Source organism: Fusarium vanettenii (genome assembly GCF_000151355.1).
Source record: "Fusarium vanettenii 77-13-4 chromosome 3 genomic scaffold NECHAsca_31_chr3_5_0, whole genome shotgun sequence".
NCBI lineage: Eukaryota > Fungi > Ascomycota > Sordariomycetes > Hypocreales > Nectriaceae > Fusarium > Fusarium vanettenii.
Genome location: NW_003315854.1, coordinates 273,884 through 294,900, shown reverse-complemented (window position 1 = coordinate 294,900; position 21,017 = coordinate 273,884). Strand labels below are relative to the sequence as shown.

General features: G+C 50.0%; 7 protein-coding genes across 7 annotated transcripts; 3 read left to right on the top strand and 4 right to left on the bottom strand.

The window, feature by feature from the left end:
- Positions 1-44: 44 nt before the first annotated feature.
- Positions 45-2,028, bottom strand: NECHADRAFT_37286 (uncharacterized protein; the record flags this gene model as incomplete). The annotated part of the gene is made up of 7 exons (XM_003042863.1): positions 45-439; positions 492-666; positions 724-812; positions 884-1,314; positions 1,364-1,512; positions 1,565-1,794; positions 1,842-2,028. The coding sequence occupies 7 exons, from the start codon at positions 2,026-2,028 to the stop codon at positions 45-47; spliced, it is 1,656 nt and encodes a 551-aa protein (XP_003042909.1).
- A 2,500-nt stretch (positions 2,029-4,528) lies between these two features.
- On the top strand, positions 4,529-5,759 carry NECHADRAFT_37120 (uncharacterized protein; the record flags this gene model as incomplete). Its single annotated transcript, XM_003042959.1, has 2 exons — positions 4,529-4,841; positions 4,936-5,759. Coding segments are annotated over 2 exons (1,137 nt in total), but the record flags the coding sequence as incomplete, so codon positions are not given.
- Positions 5,760-5,772: 13 nt separating this feature from the next.
- NECHADRAFT_67853 (uncharacterized protein) lies at positions 5,773-7,377 on the bottom strand (the record flags this gene model as incomplete). Its single annotated transcript, XM_003042862.1, has 7 exons — positions 5,773-5,967; positions 6,022-6,095; positions 6,145-6,562; positions 6,611-7,080; positions 7,128-7,175; positions 7,224-7,268; positions 7,324-7,377. The coding sequence occupies 7 exons, from the start codon at positions 7,375-7,377 to the stop codon at positions 5,886-5,888; spliced, it is 1,191 nt and encodes a 396-aa protein (XP_003042908.1). The 3' UTR covers positions 5,773-5,885.
- Positions 7,378-8,087: 710 nt separating this feature from the next.
- Positions 8,088-9,121, bottom strand: NECHADRAFT_92278 (uncharacterized protein; the record flags this gene model as incomplete). The annotated part of the gene is made up of 4 exons (XM_003042861.1): positions 8,088-8,257; positions 8,306-8,528; positions 8,579-9,040; positions 9,089-9,121. 4 exons carry the CDS (start codon positions 9,119-9,121, stop codon positions 8,088-8,090), a joined length of 888 nt encoding a protein of 295 aa, XP_003042907.1.
- A 1,333-nt stretch (positions 9,122-10,454) lies between these two features.
- NECHADRAFT_25618 (uncharacterized protein) lies at positions 10,455-11,705 on the top strand (the record flags this gene model as incomplete). The annotated part of the gene is made up of 3 exons (XM_003042958.1): positions 10,455-10,667; positions 10,715-10,854; positions 10,901-11,705. Coding segments are annotated over 3 exons (1,158 nt in total), but the record flags the coding sequence as incomplete, so codon positions are not given.
- A 907-nt stretch (positions 11,706-12,612) lies between these two features.
- On the bottom strand, positions 12,613-13,928 carry NECHADRAFT_92277 (uncharacterized protein; the record flags this gene model as incomplete). Its single annotated transcript, XM_003042860.1, has 2 exons — positions 12,613-13,548; positions 13,896-13,928. The coding sequence occupies 2 exons, from the start codon at positions 13,926-13,928 to the stop codon at positions 12,613-12,615; spliced, it is 969 nt and encodes a 322-aa protein (XP_003042906.1).
- Positions 13,929-16,260: 2,332 nt separating this feature from the next.
- NECHADRAFT_92276 (uncharacterized protein) lies at positions 16,261-18,242 on the top strand (the record flags this gene model as incomplete). Its single annotated transcript, XM_003042957.1, has 4 exons — positions 16,261-16,321; positions 16,371-16,714; positions 16,767-17,587; positions 17,633-18,242. The coding sequence occupies 4 exons, from the start codon at positions 16,261-16,263 to the stop codon at positions 18,240-18,242; spliced, it is 1,836 nt and encodes a 611-aa protein (XP_003043003.1).
- Positions 18,243-21,017: the final 2,775 nt, after the last annotated feature.

Below are 21,017 nucleotides of genomic sequence, written 5' to 3'. Positions count from 1 at the left end.
ATATTGATATTGATCCTGCTATGTATGAAGAGCATATGGCCCATCTAGGAGCTGGACGCAGCCTCGGCACCAGCAGCGGTATACTTGGGGTCAGACCAAACCTCCTGCTGGATACGAACACGAATAGCCTCCTCCTCAACAATATGGTTGTCTCCAAAAAGCTCAGAGATCTGCTCAAGAGACTTGCCGGAAGTTTCAGGCACAAGGAAGAAAGAAAAGATGGCGGCAAGAGTACAGAAAATTCCGAAGAACAGGTAAGTTCCCCAACCGATCTTGATGACCATCTCGGGAACGACAACGCCAATAATGAAGTTTGCAAGCCAAATCATTGAAGTAGCCGCACCGACACCCTTGGCTCGCTTGGAGCTAGGGAAGACTTCGGCGGGGAGGGTCCAGGCGAGGGGGCCGTATGAGCAAGCGTAGCAGAGGACATATGTGTCTAAGGATGTTGTTAGTGGACACTTGGATACGAGTATTCTTATGGAACTTACAGATCAGAGCAACTCCAAACCAGCCCATTCCCTGGTTGCTATCCCATTTGCCGTTGAACTTGCCAACGACACCAGCCATGATGAGGTGGGGAATGGCCATGGCGATACCACCATAGATGGCCAACTTCCGGCGGCCAACCTTGTCGAGGTAGAGGAAGGTGGGGATTCCAGCAACCTAGCAAAGATGTTTTGTTAGCTTTTGAAAAGCGACGAACGTCGGTATTTTACGTACCAATTGGCAGATATTGACCATTCCTGAAAGGATCAAAGCCATGTTATCGTCCTGACCAAGAGCCTTGAAAAAGGTGGGCGCATAGTACACTAAACCTGTCAGTATGCGCTCAACTCATCACTCGACCCCTAGGGGCCGTGTAAATAGCTTCAAACCTCACCGAAAGCATTGATTCCAGAAAATTGTTGAAAAAACGGAATTCCAAGAGCGATAACAGTACGCTTCAGGTACTTGGGACGGAAGAGATCAATCCACTGGAGGATTTCAAGCTTGAACTTGTTATTTGTAGGATGATCCTTGCCAATGATCTCCTCCTGGAAGCGGACTTCGCAGACGATACCTTTCCACTCGGCCTGGACTCGGTCGTCGGTGATGGGAACACGGCGGAGCTTCGAAAGTGCAGAGAGACTGTCGTTGTCGCGACCGCGCATGGCGAGCCATCGGGGGCTGAAGGGGAAGAAGTGGATTCCGAGACCGACGCAGAGAGCAGGGGCCATCTGGAGACCGAAGGGAAGTCGGAAAGCAAGCTCGCCAGATAGTTCCTTGGTGGCGTATGTGATCCAGTATGCGATAATGGCGCCAATGACAATACTGTTGATCCTGTTAGCCCAACTCTGAACAACCGTCCTAAAATACTAACCTGATAGCCTCGAGAACAAGCAGAGACCCTCGCAGGTTAGGAGGTGCAATCTCAGAGATGTACAGAGGAGCACCCATGGCAAGTTGACCAACACCAATGCCTCCAATGGTTCGACCAGCGACGAGGGTTCCGTAATTAGGAGCAGCAGTCTGTCAAATATTAGCCAAATCCGACTATCATTCCAATTCGACGTTGTCTTACCTGAATGATAGCTCCCACGACAAAGAAGCCGGTGGCTACAGTAAGAGACCACTTTCGAGAGATTCGATCCGCGAGATATGGGAGGAACAAACATCCGATGAAAGCACCCAGTTCCAACATTCCGGTCATAAATCCGACGTTGAAGCCATATCCAGAATGTCCGGGAGCAGTTTCGGGGAAGGATTTGTGGAACTGCTCCATCACCAGAATGATACTGATGACACCCTGGTCTGGAATATGTTAGCGATTTTATGGTGTTTTTGAGGAATTAACGTACCATAGCCAAAGGAGAAACCTCCAAAGGAAGCCAGAGCTGCTGCTCCGAGGACATAGGGCGAGCGGACGATGCCAGCAAGACCATTTTCATCGTAAGAGATGATCTCTCCTGCCTGAGCAGCGATATCAGTCTCTTCGATATGGCTCTCAGTGGGCCGTGTGTGGCTAAGGGACTCTTTGGTCTCCATGTTTAACAAGAAACAAGATGTGAATGTTAAAGCTGGGTGAGAGACTGAGACAGTGAGATGCAGGATGCAGATCGTCAAAACTGACAGAGAAGTCGAAGTATTTAATAGTTTTTAGCTTGAATATAGTCACTCCATGTTTTAAGAGTCGAGAACATGGGGAGCCTTGCAGTCAGTGATGCCACCCCAGACGAGCGCATGGAGAAGGGGCCTCTCCGCATCCCCATGGGGAGGACTTGACTAGCGTGCATGTCAAGGTCTGCTTACACTTGAAGGCGTCCGATTGGATACTCGCGAGAATCCTAGTCAGTCTCTCCACATGCGTCAAAGCCTAACAGCGGTGCTAATCGTTTTTGGAAGTGTTTCGGCGAAAGTCGTCCAAATTGGGGCATGTTTCGCCGGGTCTCCAACACCGCTTCCTGGGGCCAAAGCTGAGACGGCGCATCGCGAGTTGACAACACCACTTTGCGAGTGATTATCTGTAATTATTTCTTCTCAAAGTGCCCAAGTCGCCGAGCTTTGAGCGAGGCAGGGATAGAGTCAAAGTGAGGAGAGTTAGAGCTCGCTGAGAAGGCCGGAGGTGGTTTCAAGAGCCCGGCGAAAAGGGCCCAAGAGAAGCATATTGTCCGGATGAACTGGGATTATCGCCAACGATGAGGTTGGGAGACAATGATGTAGTCTCGGGCAAGCCAATGCTTCTCTCTTGTATAGGTCATGTTAAGCAACATGCGATGTTGCCTTGAATGCGAACCATTGGGGTCCCCCAACCAACTCCCTCCAACATGTCAATAGCTGTCGGGTGTTTCTACGGTTTTGCTATGGTAGATATCTTCAGGGTAATCGCATTTACCAAGTCGTCAGTGCGAGCGCGAAGATACCTTGTTTTCTTCCTGTTCCAAGCTATCGGGCACGGGACTTGGAGAATCCGCACTGCGTGAAGCCATCCACCACAAGACACCAATAAATCACAAGAAAATTACCAAGACTAGCCAGATCACGAGGCCGTTAGCAAACTGCAGGCTCTTCGAGAAACGGCCTTGAAGCGTCAACGCCATAGCCAATGTCGAGCAACCCTCTAAAGCCAGCCATCCTCGGTGCAGTGGATACACGAGTCAGCTCTCCAAGTGTTCCCCCTGGGGTAATATCAACCCCAGACTCGGCAGAAACCCGCGGGCGACGTTTCCTTTTAGGTCCAGGCAAGGAAAAACTCCAAGCCAACCAGAATAATCATCTCCTCCCCGGATCCCGGATCCCTAGAGAAGGGCTTGAAACTTGGTCGTGATAGCGTCGTGCGGGGAAGTCAAAAGAAAGGTGTGGGGTGACAACATGAGTTAGTGTCTGTCTGCCCAAGGTCCAGGGCTTTGCCACCCTTGCCCGCCCCCTTCGGCCTGCTCACCGGCGTTTCCTTCAAAGACGAGACATCTTCCCCTTGTCAAGAACAAATTCCGGCGAAATCCTTCCCTTTGAAGATTATCATGGCTCCGCAACCCCGCACGCGAACTGTTCCCTGCGACAAGTGTAGAGGTGATGATGATTTCTCCCCTTGGCCCATGGAACAATGAGCTGATAAGACCGACGTCATTTTTAGAGAAGCATCTGAAATGTACGTCTTTCTGCAAAGCAAGCTGCCAAGTCGAGAAAGTCTGTGCTGACGCGCTGCAGGCGACGGCGAGACTCCGTGCGGAAATTGCAAAAAGACTTCTGCCAACTGCGTTCGCGTCAATAAGAAATTTCGCGTCAAGAGGTTGATTACGACGCAGAATAGCTTCAAGTTTGACCCGAACCAGACTTGGATAAGCACTGGAAACCAAGGTACACTCATCTCTCATCTTGGATTGGTTGATGGCTGACAATCGATAGAACAGCAGGAATCATTCGCCATCATTGACGAGTCCGATATCGCAACCAATCGATCCGCACAGGAGCCTTCTTCGGCGAGGGATGAACCACAAGAAGGGTACCTGAACTTTGCCGCGTCCATCCTGCAGTCTTTCTCTCGAGATGAACAGCTCAGAACTGACGACTCTCTTCGGCATCAACCGCTCGAACACAGACCGACAACGGCAACACGATCGGAGAGCAATATCGATACATCCAGCATCGGCGACGATACAACCCTTAGAAAGCACCCAAGTCTAACACCCTCTTCGACATATGACGATACATCCGTTCTTGCATACTCGGAGCCAATATCAACACGTCCACCATTGTTTCCCACAGCATGGCAGCATTCTCCCGACGGGGCTTCCCTAGGCCCATCTCCATCGAATACAGAGTCTCCATACAGCGATAGACACCTTCACTACGGCGCGTCATCTAGTTCTGCCACAGGGCACGGAGTTCGAAGGATAACAGAACTCGCTGGGGGCAGCGATGTGCAACACACGAGTATTGAGGAGGCATGTTTGGTCCGTTGCTTCGTGAAAAAGCTAGGAAGGGCTGTGAGTCTCCCCAACGCCATGCTCTACCATGGCTCAGAAGCTTGTGCTAATACTCTTGACAGTTCGACACGAGCGACAGAGACCACCATTATTGCTCCGTTCTTCCCATTCGTGCCATGCACAGTCCTCTCCTCTTAAACGCCATCTGCACAGCAGCCGCCAGATACCTCACCCGAATATGGTCTCTCAAAGACCCCCATGCGGTCATTGAATACGATGGAGTTCCTCTCCCTAATCTCACCATGGAATCAGCAATTCACTATCACAACAAATGCATCTCGCACCTTATGGATGTCTCTGCAGACCCCACCAGCACATGCAGTGACGACGCGCTTACTGCAATTACTATCCTCCGATATCATGAACAAGTTGACAGTAAGTCTCTAATATCCTCCCTTTACACCCTTGCTGACATATCTAGCCCACTTCACCGGCACCGACAACGAAACATTCTCCATTGCCGTCCAAGCCGTCTTCCAAGCAGCCCAGGACGAAACCCACGGACTCTTGACTATCATTCTTCAACCCCCACGCGGTTCTGATGTTTACGCCACATCCCTTTCTTCTCTACGATACTCGGCCTGTCTCATCGCCCTCCGACAAGAAATCTGGGGCGTCCTGATATATCGTCGACCCTTTAGACTCCCAATCTTTGCCGTCACGGACTACGCCAACTTTGACGATACCATGGCTGCTGATGACTATGATTGGACGAATCGCATCATTATATGGTGTGCTCATGTTCTCAAGTATTGCTTTCCTGGGGACACGGACGTAGAGACCATAGAAGATACGAGGTCTCGCGCTCAACAGTGGGAAGCTCTTAAAACCTTTCAACGGAACTGGGATGAGCATACGCCACCACACTTTGCACCTCTCTACTACAAAGAACGAAATCCAGCAGAAGGTCGATACTTTCCTACGATCTGGCTGGCCAGTCAATGTCAAGTCATGGCCCAGCAACATGTAGAACTAGCTCGCATAGTCCTCGCAGTCCACGACTCCAAACTCCAACTCGGCATCGGTGGAAGAGCAGCTCGCAAAGCACTCGAAGAACTGCTTCGGAATTCAACTCGAAAGATATGCGGGCTAGCCATGTCTAATGAGCAATATCAGGAGGCCATGGTGACGAGCGCTGTGGGAATATCGATGTGTGGGGAATATTTCCGGGACCCTGGGGAACAGGCTGCGATTGTTGAACTCATGTCTATCTTGGAACGGAAACATGCCTGGCCGACCAATACTGTACTCAACTCACTTCAAGAGGCATGGGAGTCATATAGTAATCTTTAAGAAGCGTGACTGCTTCGCATTTACTAAAAGCCTGACCCATTATTCGTCGAGTCTTTGGGAAGTCTAGGTCTATCAAAGTGATTACGCTTTTCCACACGTCAAGCCCCCAGTTCTAAGATGTTCCTTTCACAGATGATATTCACTGGGCTGCTTCACCTTGATGCCCCGTCTCTCCCACACACTCGTAATGCTCATATCCTCAGCACCACTAGGACCAGCCTGTTAGTACATATGCATATCAAAGTCTTTTCTAGTTACTCACTCGTCCTTCATATTGATTGTTGGCTCCGTTTGGCCATTCGCCACATCAGGGTTTCGGAAAATCATGTTCTTCGTCTACACAACAATCAGCTCTGCACAATCAGCTTTGTAGAAGTGTTCTTACCAATCCAAGAGTGAGGTGGATAGCAGGAGGCGCAACCGTAATCTTCTCGATAGGTTCCTTGCCTTGAATCATGGCGACAATGTTCTCAGCAACAACACGTGCTTGCGCCATACCAGGTCGAGCCGCCTTGTGGGCCTTGGTGTCGGCGATATCACCACAGGCATAGAGGTTAGAGTAGTTGGGGTCGTTAAATTGCAACGTCGGCCGTATGTTGATGAATCCATTCGCCTTGTTGAGAATTTCATGGTCCGGTGAGGGTTCCAGTTTCTCAAGGAACTGATTGTTGGGAATTTGTCCAGTTGCCGGGATGATGAGGTCTGCCGGGATCTTGCGGCCATCCTTCAACTCCACCTCGAGATTCTCGCCCTCGATAGGGAAGCCTCCGGCAGGGACCACAGCACGCGAGCCGGTCGCCAAGCTATGTTTTGTCAGTCTTGAACAGAGATCAACTACGAGTGTCACTTACTTGACTCCAAGCTCCTCGAACCGAGCCCTGATGGTCGCGTCCATCTTCGCATGGTACAATGGCATCAGACGATCCCGTGAGTGAACCAGCGTCACATTCTTTTCTGGATACACTTGCTTCAGGTCGCTAGCCATCTGCACACCAACAGCTCCACCACCAACAATGACGATTCTGTTGGCGTTCTTGACGCGCTGCTGATACGCCTTGAAGTAGTCGATAGACAGCTGCTTCTCATCATCCTGCATTGTACCCGGCGCAGGCAACCTCGTTCCAGTAGCAACAACAGCATAATCAAACGGCAGCTCAGTGGACCCCTGCCAGGGCCGATCAAGCACCACATGGTCCTTGTACAGCTCCAGCACCTTGGCTCTCACGACGGCATGCTGAGAAGCGTTTGGAAGCGAAGAAAAGGACCCAGAGTAGGGGATAAAGGCCTTGTGCTCATGATTGGGCACGATTGCGAAGCGAGGCTGCGGCGGTGTTAGAGTCGGTGTGGAAACGTACCATTATGACTTACAAAAGCAAAGAGGTGATGGAAATGGCTGTGCGGCTCCACCAAGAGGACCTAAGAGTGTCAGCTGTTTGTTTCTATATGGCTCAACGGGGCAATTACTCTGTGAGTGATGGGTAGAAGAGTTGCTAGTTCTTTGACGGCGGCCTGAGATTGTTAGCACATAGTCCAGTAAGTATTCGTCTTATTGTGTAAGTCTCACCAAGCCAACATATGAGCCGCCAATAACGACAACATTCTTAAGAGGACCAGCCATTGTTCAGGGTATAAAGATGCGTTTCGAGGTATGATGAGTCAGATATCCCAGAAAAAGTTCACAGCCGGGGCACGCGATATTTATAACGACGCGCAAGTCATGTACCTACATCGGATGCTCCGAGCGGCAGTCGTCGTGGCGGCTTGCGTTATCAATCTAATCTCCACCCGGATATACGGATCTACAGGCGGAAACTCGGAAAGCCGATGGCAGGCCGAGGTCGGCTTTTGGCACGGCTTTTTTACGCCGGAGAATTCAATTATATCAATTCTATGAGTATTATGTCATGAAAGTCTTAAAGTCTCCTATGAAGTTTCCTATGAGAATGAGAAGCTCTGTAAGATGGAGAAGGATAAAGGATGTTGTGACAATGAGGCTCTCGGTGAGGAGGATTGCAAAGTTTGCCCGAAGTGTTTTGGGGTGGATAAACCTTCACCCATTGCAGTGACAACCATAGCACAAATATTACAGGCAGTCAAATGGAGAAAGGACTATAGTCGATGAGCTCAACTACTATTTGGAAACTATGTTCTCGTATATTGATAAGATAACTGAGAAGATTGTTACCCAAGATGACAATCCTCAAGGTCTAGGGTAGCCCTCGGCTCAACACGGACACGGCGCGCATAACTCCGCCCGACCCGACACGAATAACCCGAAGTGGACCGGGCGCGGAAACCATCCTCACCTCCGTTCCGAACCGGAGCTTCTCACAGACCCTTAACTCCGACCTTGAGCAACCACGGATCGGCGTCAATTTGAGACCGGAGCTCACCAGAGGCGAGATCGTTGACGTCCCAAGTCGACCAGACGAAGCGACCGTGGAGGAATTGGGCTTCGGGGGATGCAGCCCAGACTGCGAAGCCGCCGGGGATGTTTGCTGGCAAGGTTAGTGAGTGTGTGAAGTGAGTGGAGGTTAATGACGTACCGTCTGTCCAGGGGAGAGTCTCTTCGGTATATCCCGATTTTTGCGCAGCCTCTGTAAATACAATAGAAGGGTGGAAAGAAATAACTCGCAACTTTTCTTCAGGAGTGTCTCGTGCAATTTGTTGAAGAACACAAGTAAAGGAATTCTTGGTGAGTTGGTATCCGGGCATTTGAGTCGCGCTGTCCCAACGGTGAATATCCTGGGTTGATACGAAAATAATGAACTGGAAGAAGTTAGTAAATGTTTTGCTGTAAGCATCTTGAACTTTCTTACCTTTTGGCTTGAATGCTGAGGTTGCTTATAGAACCGCTCTACAATGTAAAGGGGACTATGGATGTTATTCTCGAAATCTTCCCAAAGTCTATCGGCTCCTTGTTCAAGAATTGGCTGCATAGCTGGGATTCCAACAGCATTCAAAATAAGAACATCAATGGCAACCTTTTCCTTCTCAAGGGTATCCCATAACTGCTGGACCTGGTCTCTAACGTGTACATCACATACACGCCCAGTTACAGCAGTGTTTGGGTGAGCCTCGTTGAGCTTAGACACAGCATCATTAAGGACATCAGGACGACGGCCAAGAAGTATCACACTGGAGGCCCCAGCGATACAATAGTTGCGTGCAATGGCATGACCAATGCCCGTAGAGCCGCCACAGATGAGCACGGTCTTTCCGGCTTGGGACAGCTCTGGACGTTGAGGTGAGATCGCCTCGTATGGCTTGTCGTGGATACGCTAGAATGTTCAGTAGTGTTCTAGGAGTATCTGATAGGCTGGACATACAACAGAGACACCGTTGATGGTTGTAGTCGACATGTTGGTGGTTTTGAGTCGTTGAAATTGGATAGTTTCACTCTTTGTTCTTGGGAAGCAATAAAGAGAAGCTGATGTTTTATTCAAGAATCTAGGCAGTTCCTTCAGTATATATATTCTTTCCATGACATCTTGCTCCTTGTCGACTCTTGATATCGTGGACTTAGTCAGCTCCTTCGTCTCAAGAACAAGGTTGCATTGAGCGTATATTCGTCCCAGACTGGTATAGTCTCGGATGATCCTTTGTCTCGCTACGGATATAGTCATCGATTAGCGTTGATTTTGCGGGGTCGGGAATGGATATTGCAAGGATATTAGTCAAACGGGGCCGTGTCAAGACGAGTGGGAACTAGTTCTATCGTTACACGTTGGTTCAATACCCAATAAAACATGCCCATAGTGGCAGAGGACATGAACAAAGACTCGAGACAGATCTTTGTCCCAATAGCCTAGATAATTGAAGGGATATCCTGCTCGTTCAGCCTGTTCTCGACTGGAATGTTTTAGAAGCAAATCACTATACACAGAAGTCACTTCCACGCAACAACACATGCAAACAAAGCCAAAGCTACTTGCAAGGGTGCTTCGGCAAGTTCCACCATACCTCGATCCTTATACCCATCACACCAAGACCGGCGAATCTCACCTTGTGGCGTGTCCTTGTCTTCCAAACTCCCATCCATGCATTACCGAAAAATTCCCAGCTGTGGATTAAAAAACAATGCCGACCCAAATCGACGACGACCAACAGCCCGCTGCCCAGTCAAGGAGCCGGAAGCAGCATACCCGTAGCCGTACAGGATGTCTTACCTGCAGGAAGCGCCACAGGCGATGTGACGAGCGTCGGCCCGTCTGGTCAGTTCCCCATCTTTCCTCTTCGGGACGAATAGACGCCATCACGCACACCTTTTCCTGTGCGACCCAGCAACCAGGCTGACGAATCTCCAGTGAGAACTGCGACACTGCAGGTAGGCAGTGCGAGTATCCCCTGCCCAACCTTCCTCTTCGGGAGCGTAGAAAGACGAACCTGCCCGGGGAGCAGCAGCCTTGGGCTCCGGTTCCGCCAGCCGGGTTGGCGGTGGTACACTTGCCCCGCCCGACCCGGCCTGTTGGACCGTGTTTATCCCAACAGGCGATTAATATGCCGTTCAGGTCGAATGAGCTCTTTAGTTACTGTGAGTGTTATACATCTAATCAAGTATCGATCGTCGCTCTGACCAACGGTAGTTTATGAACTCGAGGACCCTGTCGATATCGCCCCTCGGGATAAACGCCAAGGCTTGTGAGGCAAATCTCTCCTACTGACTCGTTCGGTTACTAATCCACCAGGCTGCAATCTGTTATGCAAAGTCCTGATGCACTCCGCAACACAATGCTCATTGCTGGTCTTCACTATGGATGGAAGGCTGGCCGTTTGCAGGTATTCGAATCCACGCTGCTGTTCCACAAGGGCGAGGCTATGCGATTGGTCAATTGGCTTCTTGTGCAATCGGATTCGAGACGGTACCATGAGTGTATTAGACACATTGCTACTTTGTGTCTCACCGAGGTGAGACCTGCATTGTTCTATGGTGGGTAAGATGCTGACAATCATAGTGCGCCTTTGGCAATGTTTTGGTAGCAGAAACTCATCTCAATGGCCTCATGAGATACATGGACTTTCACAAGCCTCCAGACTCACCATTTGCTGATGACGAAAGCGTGGAAGAGGAACTGGCAAACCGATATGTCATTCTGTACGTACTTTCTGTGGGGGTGTGTATAACTGCTAACCAGGCACAGCACATACAACTTTATTTACGGATTTAAGAGCCGTCTCCGCGATATTCTCCACGAAGATGATCGCGTGCCTCCCGACACGAACCCCGATCCCAAGAGACCTGACCCCGACACAGTCCAGGAACTCATGCATTCGTGGCACAAGGACGAGTTCCGAGGTCTTGATATCAGACTCAAGGCCATGAAGATGGTTCCGTATTTCTTTAACCAACTCCCACCGAATGCCAAGCTTTGGGATATCGACGGTACACCCATGTTGGAATGCTTGACAAGGATTACTGAAACGTCGGGTTTCAAGCGGAATTCGGCACGCGAGGCTATTCAGCAGAATATGTGGCTTGAAGGTGCTGTCACCAGACTTCTACTCGCCTTGGTAGGATGCCACATCGAGTCGCTATCCGGGGATTACACGAGAGGCTTGAACAGAAAGAACCGGTCACCACTGGTGACTTCATGGTCAGGCATGTGTTCTGCCTCTGGCCTTTATCTCCACGCTGTTCTCGGTATCTGGAACGCTGGAGAACCAATCGAGTCACGAATGCATCGACGTGTTTTATACATAGTCAAGCAAGATCTGGAACGCCACCGACCGCAAAAGAGGGATCGAAGGGCTACAGATCTTTGGCTATGGAAGGCCTACGTGTGTGCTTTCAGTCTGGAAAGACACTTGCGACTGGACGGCGATCAAGGACTTTTGATTCCGCTTCGAAGAATTTTTGGTGAATTAATTGCAGAGTGGAGTTATATGACGGAGGTCACGGACTGGACACAGGCAAGGAATGCGTTGACGAGGATTGTCTGGCCTGAGTCCTTTTACTTGGAGGATATGTGCCAGTTGCTTTGGTATGGCAGTGTTTCCTCTGGGAGTGTTTTCTCAGAGAGTGTTTCCCCAATTTGAGATGATAGTACCGTGGGCATCATTGGCGCATTGTTTGGAAGGAGGCGCTACTGTGTTAGCATTGGGATATGGTGCCATGATGTGTTGACAATGCGTTCTTTGTTATAGTTGAATCTCGGCCTTTGATGGCATAACTGAGCCAGAAGACTGCTCCAAAGGGGCCAGGGTGCAGGGAAAGGAGAGATCTTTGTTTACGACTAGACAAAATGTTCACTCACTTTCTATGTTCACTTGACTGAGAGATTGTCCGGAAACTTCTTTGCAACGAGAAAAGTGTCCCAAGAATAGGAAACAAACTTAGAACACCCCAAGCTCCGTGATTGAACCCATGTAGTTGTTTGAGATTGCAGACCGTTGCCCTTCCTCTGGCTTCAGCCGAATACTCCAATCTTTAATCGTCCAAGCCCTAGCTAACTTTCCGTTGGAAGGACAGACATTTGTCCCTTTCTCCTGAGCGTATTTCGTGAGTGAATCCATCTAATTAGTCAAGGCACCATTCCAAGCTCCGCACTTACTCAGCCAGTCATTCATGGTCCTCACATTGTAATTTGAAAAAAGACATTTTCTAAAGGGTCTAATAACCCATATTTATTTATCTACCTAATCTATCCTCTGCTTTAGCAGGGAGGTCCGGGCCCGGACACTTGGTGCGCAAAAGTCTACAGGTCGTGCCTGGACATCAATATCCCATTTTTTTTCCTTTTTTTTTTTTTTTTTTATCATAGCCGGCTTTTTCCTAGCTCATGACGGGGGGTTGAGGGGAGCCCATGGAAATCGTCATTTCCAGGGGGGACGGGGGTGACTCAGTCTCAAGAACTTACTGAGGGCCAATAAGATACTGGCGCATGCCGGAGTTCTTGGCCTTGCCAAGAGTCTTGACGGACAGGCCCTCCTTCTTAGTAATCGCGAGGATCTCATCCTCGCCACGCTTCCAAGATGGAAACATCTTGTACGTCGTACCGGCGGAGATCTTGTATCCCCCAAAGTTCTCACAGACCATGTCCTTCAGGGCGGTGACCTTGAAGAAATGCATAGCCTTGTCCATGTTGGACTCGTAGGTCCAAGCGGACTTCGCATCAGCCACGATCCCAGCGTGGTCCTGGATGCCCTCCAGATAGCGAACAAAGAAAGCCGCATACTCATCCGTCTGGTAAGACGACTGAGCACTATGGCTCTCCGTGGCAGATGGTGCGTCCTGACCAACAATCAGTCGATCAGAACTCGCCAAATGGCGGCGGAATTCAGCGCAGCGATCAACGCACATGTCATCAGGGGCATTGTAGAAGATGCTGCCAAGAGAGAGGAAGAGTCTCCCCTGTGGGATGTTGTGAAAAAAGCGGTCGCCCTGCTGGAAAGAACCCCAGAGGCCGACACACTTAATGGTAGGAAAAGCCTCCTTGACCTTGTCAATGTGGCGGATTAGGGAGGACTCGGACAGATCCAGAGGCACATAGGTGCACTCCTTGTTCTGAGCGATGAACTCCTGGGCGTACGGAGCAAACTTGAAAGAGTCAGCAGCGCCCATATCGATGATACAGGTACCCGAGGGCAGCTGGGCAACGACCTCCTGAGCGGTCGATTCGATGATGCTCAGTTCATCCGTGGTCTGGTACGAGCGGTTAGCAATAGCACACCACTTTTCCATTCCCTTAATGTAGGCGAGTTCCTTGGGAAACCAATCTGTACCGGCAATGGCGGCAGGCAGGTTACTGGCAAAAGCCGTGTCGAGCTTACTGCCACCAATGTCGAGGACCTGGCGGTCAACGGGATTCCAAAGAGGAGTAGACATGATGTCGATGGCGTAAGAAGGAAAGCGGTTGGTGTGTTGTGAAGTGGTGGTGGTGGTGGTGTTGCTTGCTTTCTTAGCCGAGAGGGTGAGTGTGGGTGAGAGGGTGAGGAGAAAAAGAAGAATCGGTCTTAAGAGAGGGTTTGTGAGTTTACATAGTTGTTGAAAGTTGTTGGCTGTGAAGTCTACGATGCGATGATGTTCATGAGAATAGGGGAGTTTTATGTAGTTCTGAGTGTGTTCCCGCGTGTCCTGCAGCGTGAGAGTATCTGTGATAAGGTGTTCACATATTGGAATTATGAGTAACTAGCAACGTTGTGTTCAATGTGTGATTGGGCAATGAACATTGGTTAGAACAGTCTTTCTCACAGTCGAGTAGAACAAACTGTGAGGAACAGCCAATGGGCAAAGCACGGGTACGAGCGCAACTTCCGACCAGCTATCGAATGTCCGGACCAGGCAGCTGACTACCGTCGGAACGTTTGGACATTTGAGAACGTGTTTGGTTTAATTTTCAAAGGAGTGAACTGGCTTTGAACGCGCGAGTCGTGAGGGCTGGGACTTGCTGGTATCATTGCCTGAACACCATTATAGATACTGGCCAATTCAAGGTCTGGACTAGAACTTTGCGGGACATTCATATTCTGGTTTGAACACGGATAAATCTGTCGTAACATATGGTAAAAGTACTTGGGGTATTATCTAGTATTAACTCCAATATCAATATTATGTTGTATACTACTTCGTTTACTACTTTATCTAATACCCTATGTCTATGCAAATGGATACCTTGAATTGATGATTGGGAATAATTTTCTTTTATTAAATGAGTAAGAGAATTGTGTGCATATATGACCTTTTCGCTATTTTTCTATTGTTTACAACCATGGGTTCATAAGACACGGGCTATCCTTGATCGCGAACCTTGACGATTATCAACTTGGGTTGTGTGACCGACAAACGATGGATGACCAACTTGACTGATTTGTAAGATTTCTATGCTCTGAGAAATTGACCATATTCACTTGAATTCAACCTCTGTTTCCTGACTATCTTCTAGTGTTTGTAATCTGATAACCTCAACGAGGTGATCTGATCTCTGTGCTGACGAAGCGAGCGGATAAACAAACATAATCAATCCCATAGTCGTGGACCACTCTTGGAAGGTATTTGAGATGCAAAAAGGATTCTAAAATAAAATTTCTCAAAAATTGAGCATATCGCGCATTGATATGGGCAGCGAGATCCCTCGGCTTCATGAGGGGGCATAGTCCAATTGTTTCCACCAACCTAGCAAGAGTTACCATGGGAAGTATCACAGAGTGACAAGTTTGCACAAATCGAAAAGGAGGTAGGAATAGATTTCTTGTTCTCTTTTCCTCATCGCTGGGCCACCTCAGTGCAGCTGTCATATTCGCAAAATGGTTACCGCTTCTGGTGCTACGTTGAACAATGAGGTTGGCGGGCTTTGGTCAGGGAGGGCGCCCGGGAGAGGAGTCGTGCAAGGCTTTCTTGGCGATAAAGATATTCGACTTGTGGCACCCACCGAAAAGCTCACCACACAATCACCCCTCAGACAATGTCTTTGTCTGCCATCCATTGCTCCGCAGCCCAGACCCGCACGAGGTCCGTGGATCAGATCAAGGTCTCTGAGAAGGAGGAGGCCTCAAGCCCTGAAAATTTGATGCCCAGATCCCAGACGCGTCTCCTCCTGCCCAACTGATCGTTGAGCGCAGCTGAGTGCGTTGACCAACCGTGTTGTGCAGTTTGTCTCAGATCCTGCATATTCCACCCCGACCCCTCATCTTGTACCCGAATCTGACATGCCAGGCGAATATTTACCATCTTTAATGGTTCCTGTACAGCCTGAGGACGACTGATGGTGGTCTTAGGATGAAGTTCTATAGCACCAGTCAGATGTGACAACAGCGACCAACTTACAGAAACAACGCGACAGGATGCCATTTGCATCCATTACCGCGAGAACTGAGGACTCGGGAAATCGTTGCGGGGACAGCTCGACTGTCTCACCTGGGCGCAAAGGGCCTTGTCTTCATTCGTCAGTAGTGCATCGTGGTGGAAGATTGCATGTGCCTCAATTTTGCGACAGACTGAGTCACTTTCTGACTTGGGTGGCTAGGTAGATGGATTTGCTCGCTGGGATGAGTAACCAGAGGGTCCTTCCCAACGGCTACGCATCTTGGTTACGTTTGCGAGAACTGGGATCTAACGTCACTCCCGAAAGGGCTCGAGAGCCAATACTCTATAAAACCCCCAGCTGGAAATAAACATCGAGGATGTACTCATCGCTATGCCAGTGGAGCCTGCTGCTGTCCGCATGTACTTGCTTTGTCTACAGAGTCGGATCAACGCCCATTCATCCAGACAGGCCGATGCTATTCGTTATCACATGAGCTGTGTCAGGCAAGTACGAGCCGGGGCAATGGTACTCATGCCCCGTGTGCGCGACGTGACTGAGGGAATTTGTGTAACCCCAGATCAAGGATCTGAGTGTATGTGATACGCAAGGAGCATACGACATGAGAAGCGGGGGCAAAGCATGCAGGAAGCTGCGATTCATATGCAGGGCAGGCGCGATCTATTTAAGGGAGGGAGGAGACCCTGACCAGGCTCCGACAGAAGAGAGAATATCGCCCATGAGCACCTCTACCAGCAACCATGGGTCTGTACACCAAGCTCGCTGACGAGATCGACGAAGTCGACATCATTATCGCCGGAGGTGAGATGTCCGTCTGTCAAATAATGGGGATAAATACTGATCATTCAAGGCGGCACCGCTGCCTGCGTCGTGGCTGGACGTCTCGCAGAAGCTGACCCAAACCTCTCGATCCTCGTCATCGAAGGCGGTCCAGACAACCGAGGCATCCAGAACATCGGGAATCCCGTCTTCTATCCTGATCACTTGCTGCCCACTAGCAAAGCGACCATATTCTACAAAGCCAACAAGGCAGAACAACTGGCCGGCCGAGAATGCATTGTTCCCTCGGGCGGCGTGCTGGGTGGAGGGTCTTCAATCAATTTCCTCATGTACACCCGCGCCCAACGATCTGACTTTGACTCTTGGAACACGCCCGGATGGTCAGGAGAAGAAATGCTTCCGTTCTTGAAGAAGGTAACCATTGGCTCGACTTGTTCATTGTAGTTCTGCTACTGACACTCCCAAGTTCGAGACGTATCATGGCAAAGGCAACCCAGAACTTCACGGGTTCGACGGTCCAATCCATGTCAGTGACGGCACTTTTCGAAACACCAAAGTGGAAGACGATGTCCTCCAGGCTGCAGCAGCCGTCGGGTGGCCTGAGATCAAGGATCTACAGGATCTTGACAGCAACAACGGGTTCGAGCGCTGGCTTCGTTACATTTCGCCGGATGGCAAACGACAGGACACTGCGAGAAAGTATCTGCATGACAAGCTCGAAGGGAACAAGTACCCTAACCTTCACATCCTTGTCGAGTCCAAGGTTGTTCGAGCCTTGTTGGATGACGAGAAGCGAGCTGTTGGCGTCGAATACACCCCCAATCCTGCGTTCCAACTCCAACTTGCTGCCACCCAACACCCGAAGCGCATTGTTAAGGCTCGCAAACTTGTGGTTGTTTCATGCGGCGCCTGTGGTACGCCCTCCGTTCTCGAGAGGTCAGGTGTCGGTAATCCCAAGATCCTCAAGAGAGCCGACGTCCCTGTTCTTGTCGATCTCCCTGGTGTCGGTCACGAATATGAGGACCACAACATCATTCTCTACCCGTACAGGACAGGCCTTGAGCCACACGAGACTGCTGATTGGATCTTCAGAGATCCAGAACAACGACAAGCGCTGGTTGATTCAAATCATCACCAGATTGGTTGGAACACAGTCGAACTCTCGTCCAAGCTGCGACCAACAGAGGCCCAGGTTGATGAACTTGGTCCCGAGTTCCGAGCTGCGTGGGACAAAGACTTCAAGGATGTTCCAAACCGTCCATTGATGCTCACAGCTGTTATCTCTGCGTACGTCAGCCAAACAATGAACAGTGCTGTGCTAACAAGTGGTAGTTTCTATGGAGACCTTGCGACTGTTCCGATGGGACAATACATGACCATTGCCAACTACACTGCGTACCCCTACTCTCGAGGCCACCTTCACATCACTGGACCTGAAATCACCGATCCACTTGACTTCAACGTGGGCTTCCTCACAGACAAGGGTGACATTGATCTCAAGAAGCAACTGTGGGCCTACAAACGATCTCGTGAGATCATGCGACGGACCGAATTGTACCGCGGTGAGATTCCTGCCGGTCATCCAAACTTTCCTACTGGCTCCAAGGCGGCTTGTGTCGATCTCGGCGAGAGACTGGAAAATGTCGAAGATCTGGAGTACTCGCCAGAGGACGACAAGGCTATTGAGCAGTTCATTCGTGAACGAGTTGAAACCACATGGCACTCGATCGGTACGGCCAAGATGGCTCCCCGTGAAAAGTTTGGTGTCGTGGACAAGGGCTTGAACGTCTGGGGGACAAAGGGTCTCAAGCTTGCTGATTTGAGTATTCCACCCATGAACGTTGGAGCGAACACGAACAACACGGCTATTGTGATTGGCGAGAAAGCTGCAGATATCATCATCAAGGAGCTGGGGCTTGGTAGCAAAGCAGCGAAATTGTAAGATAGCAGCCGAGGGCTCCCTTGGGCACATTGTCTATCGTCCGCCTAGTACAGGTTACTTGAGATGCTACCCTGAGCGCGTTGCCCCTCCCTCTGGACTGAGGCAATTGTTCCTCAAACTGGCCAACACCCTGGCTCAGCGCATTTGAAAAGCCACAGTATTCTCCCCCCACTCTCACTACATACAAGCTGAAAAGATTGCACATTGACGACTGGACTCGACCCACCATGTCACAGGTTCTCACTGGCTGGTGATGCCCATCCAGATACCAGGCTGCACACATTGCGCCCACCGGTGGGCCCTGGAAGCGGTCTGCAGTTATTTCAACCCCTAAGACTCTGTGATAAGAGATCAGGCTGGCGCTTGAGTCGGAAGCCTCGGGTGCCGCCCGACGTTGTTGCACGACATAGTCTATTGCCCCTCTTGAGGTACGCCTGCGTATCGTTACGTTCCACTTGAGTTGTATACTATTGGCCAGAGGCCTCCCAATGGTGGAATGGCGACAGCCTGATAAGAATATCTCTCTCCGTCGTTTTTGTTTGCTCTGCTCCTTGCCGATACAAGGCTCCTCCGAGATATCAGAACACCCCGTAAGATGCCGTCGCTACTCCGACAACTTCTTTCTCCGTCCATGTCAATTCAACTTGTGTTTCTCTGTCTCCTGCAGTTATGCTGGGCTCAAATACCCAACAGTGACGTGGGACAATACCCGAGCGGTGTTGTCACGCTGATTGCTGCCAGCTGGCTGTTCTTCAGAAACAGCACATCCACTCTGTATGGTATGCTTCCTCAATACTGGCTGGTGCCTGGTCTTCAGAAGGCGAAGAAACAATTCCGCGATGGCTTCGGGCACGTGGAGTGTTGCCAGAAGAACTGTTACCACGGGGACCAAACCGACATTATCAACCAGGCCGAGAAGCTTCGACAGGAGTTTGCCGCCAGAGGCATCAGCCTGGAGGATACCAGTAAGCAGATTGTGGCGTCAGGGTGTTGGTCTCTTTCCACCTTGGTTCACGCAAGTGACGATGATGTTCGACGAGGGAGCCAGCTGTTTCTCACCAGTCAAAGACAAACGGAACAAGAGTGGCTAAGGGACTTCCGGGACTGGGAGAGAGATGCGAATTCTGCGGCAAGGAGGTTCTGGGCTTCCGGCGACATGACAACTATCTCGGACCTTTTAGATCACCGCGTTTGCATCAAAACTTTCGATGCAATCAGCGTCAGAGTCGGAAGTCGACGAAGAACAATGAACCTCAGAAACGCTCGCTGCCTCCTTACCCATTCCGTTGCTGCATCTGCAGCTCGAGATTCAAAGCGATGCATCGTCTTTGAAGCCATGCTTATCTCGATATGGGCTGGCGTTGCTTTAATCAATGACCAAGCTCCGACACCTGCGAACACTCCAGCGAGACAATGGGCCAACCCAGTTCTCGTTTCAGCTTCCACCCCAAAACTTCAAGCAGTAACACCACCAGCAGGCTCCAGACTAGCCTACGAACCTATTGAGACCCACGGACTATGGGTTTACATGATTTCAATCACCGCCGCGCGAGTCACAATCAGTGCTGCAACAACTCTCGGTAGCTCAGGTAGTATATGGCTTGCTGTCTTTGCTGGCTTGTACCTGACCCACCCGTCTGCTGCCGGTTCTTTTGGCCGGGAGAAGGACGATGCTCGCGCCGACTGCGGTCTGATAAGCGGAGAAGGTTTCTACATGAACTTTAGTCGGGAGACGATGCCTGCGCACGTCAATCTGCATGAAAGACTAGAGAGCCTCTCTATTGCGCTCTCGGTGGTATTTTCCATCGTCGTCAGAATTTTGAAACTACGGCTAAGGTCCCTGCTCGGCTACGGTGACTGGGTTCCTTCTGCACCATGGCAAATGGTTCCAGGCATTCTCCTTTCCTTATGGGCAAGTCTGATCTATGCCGCTGAGATAGTTACAAGACTGGACAGGAAGTCATTTGAGTCGAAGGACCCGGTGTTTATAGGCTACAAGGCCTTTGTCCTTGCTTCTTCAGCTGCTTGTGTCTGCTTAGGCGCAGCGAGCATCACGACCGCATACAAGGACTCTCTCCTCTCGACAAGTTTGAGATGGGCAACGTATGGGGTTGCCGAGTTTCACAGTTGGCATGTTTGTATATATTACTTTCATATTGATCAAGTAGACGGGCCGGATATGTGGTTTGCTTCCACCTCGACTTTGGCTGCAACGTGGGGAGCGGTACTTTTAGCTGTGGCATCCGATTTGGGAGAATCATTATTGTAGAGTTGTAATACTTGGGAAGACTTGCTGTCAAGTCATTGCTTGTCACGCATGACGCGTTAGACATCCTTTAAAGACTGATGGTTCGGCCGTGATTAGAGACTGATATCCAGGTCAATAAAACACATAATCATACCCTCCAAGAAGACAGATGAACCAACCAGTCACGATCTTGACTCGCATCTTGATGAACTTGCAAGGGGTGAATAGATAGCGCTTGGGGAGGCGATACAGGGGATCATCTGAGGGCTCCAGGGAAACGGACGTGAGCATCTCCTCGCTGGGCTAGGAGTGGAGGCGACCGCAGTAAATTTCATCCTATGCCTCCATGTAACTACCACGTGTTATTTTGACTCTTTAGGGCTCTCTAAGTAGAGTTAATTGCAAAACACAATACATGCCTTTCGAATCGGCTTATTGCTACTTGAATTTCGGTCAAAAAACCTTGCAATTATGTCAACAAAGAGTTATTCGGTCCGCATTAACGGTGTGTTCTTGTCCAACATAGC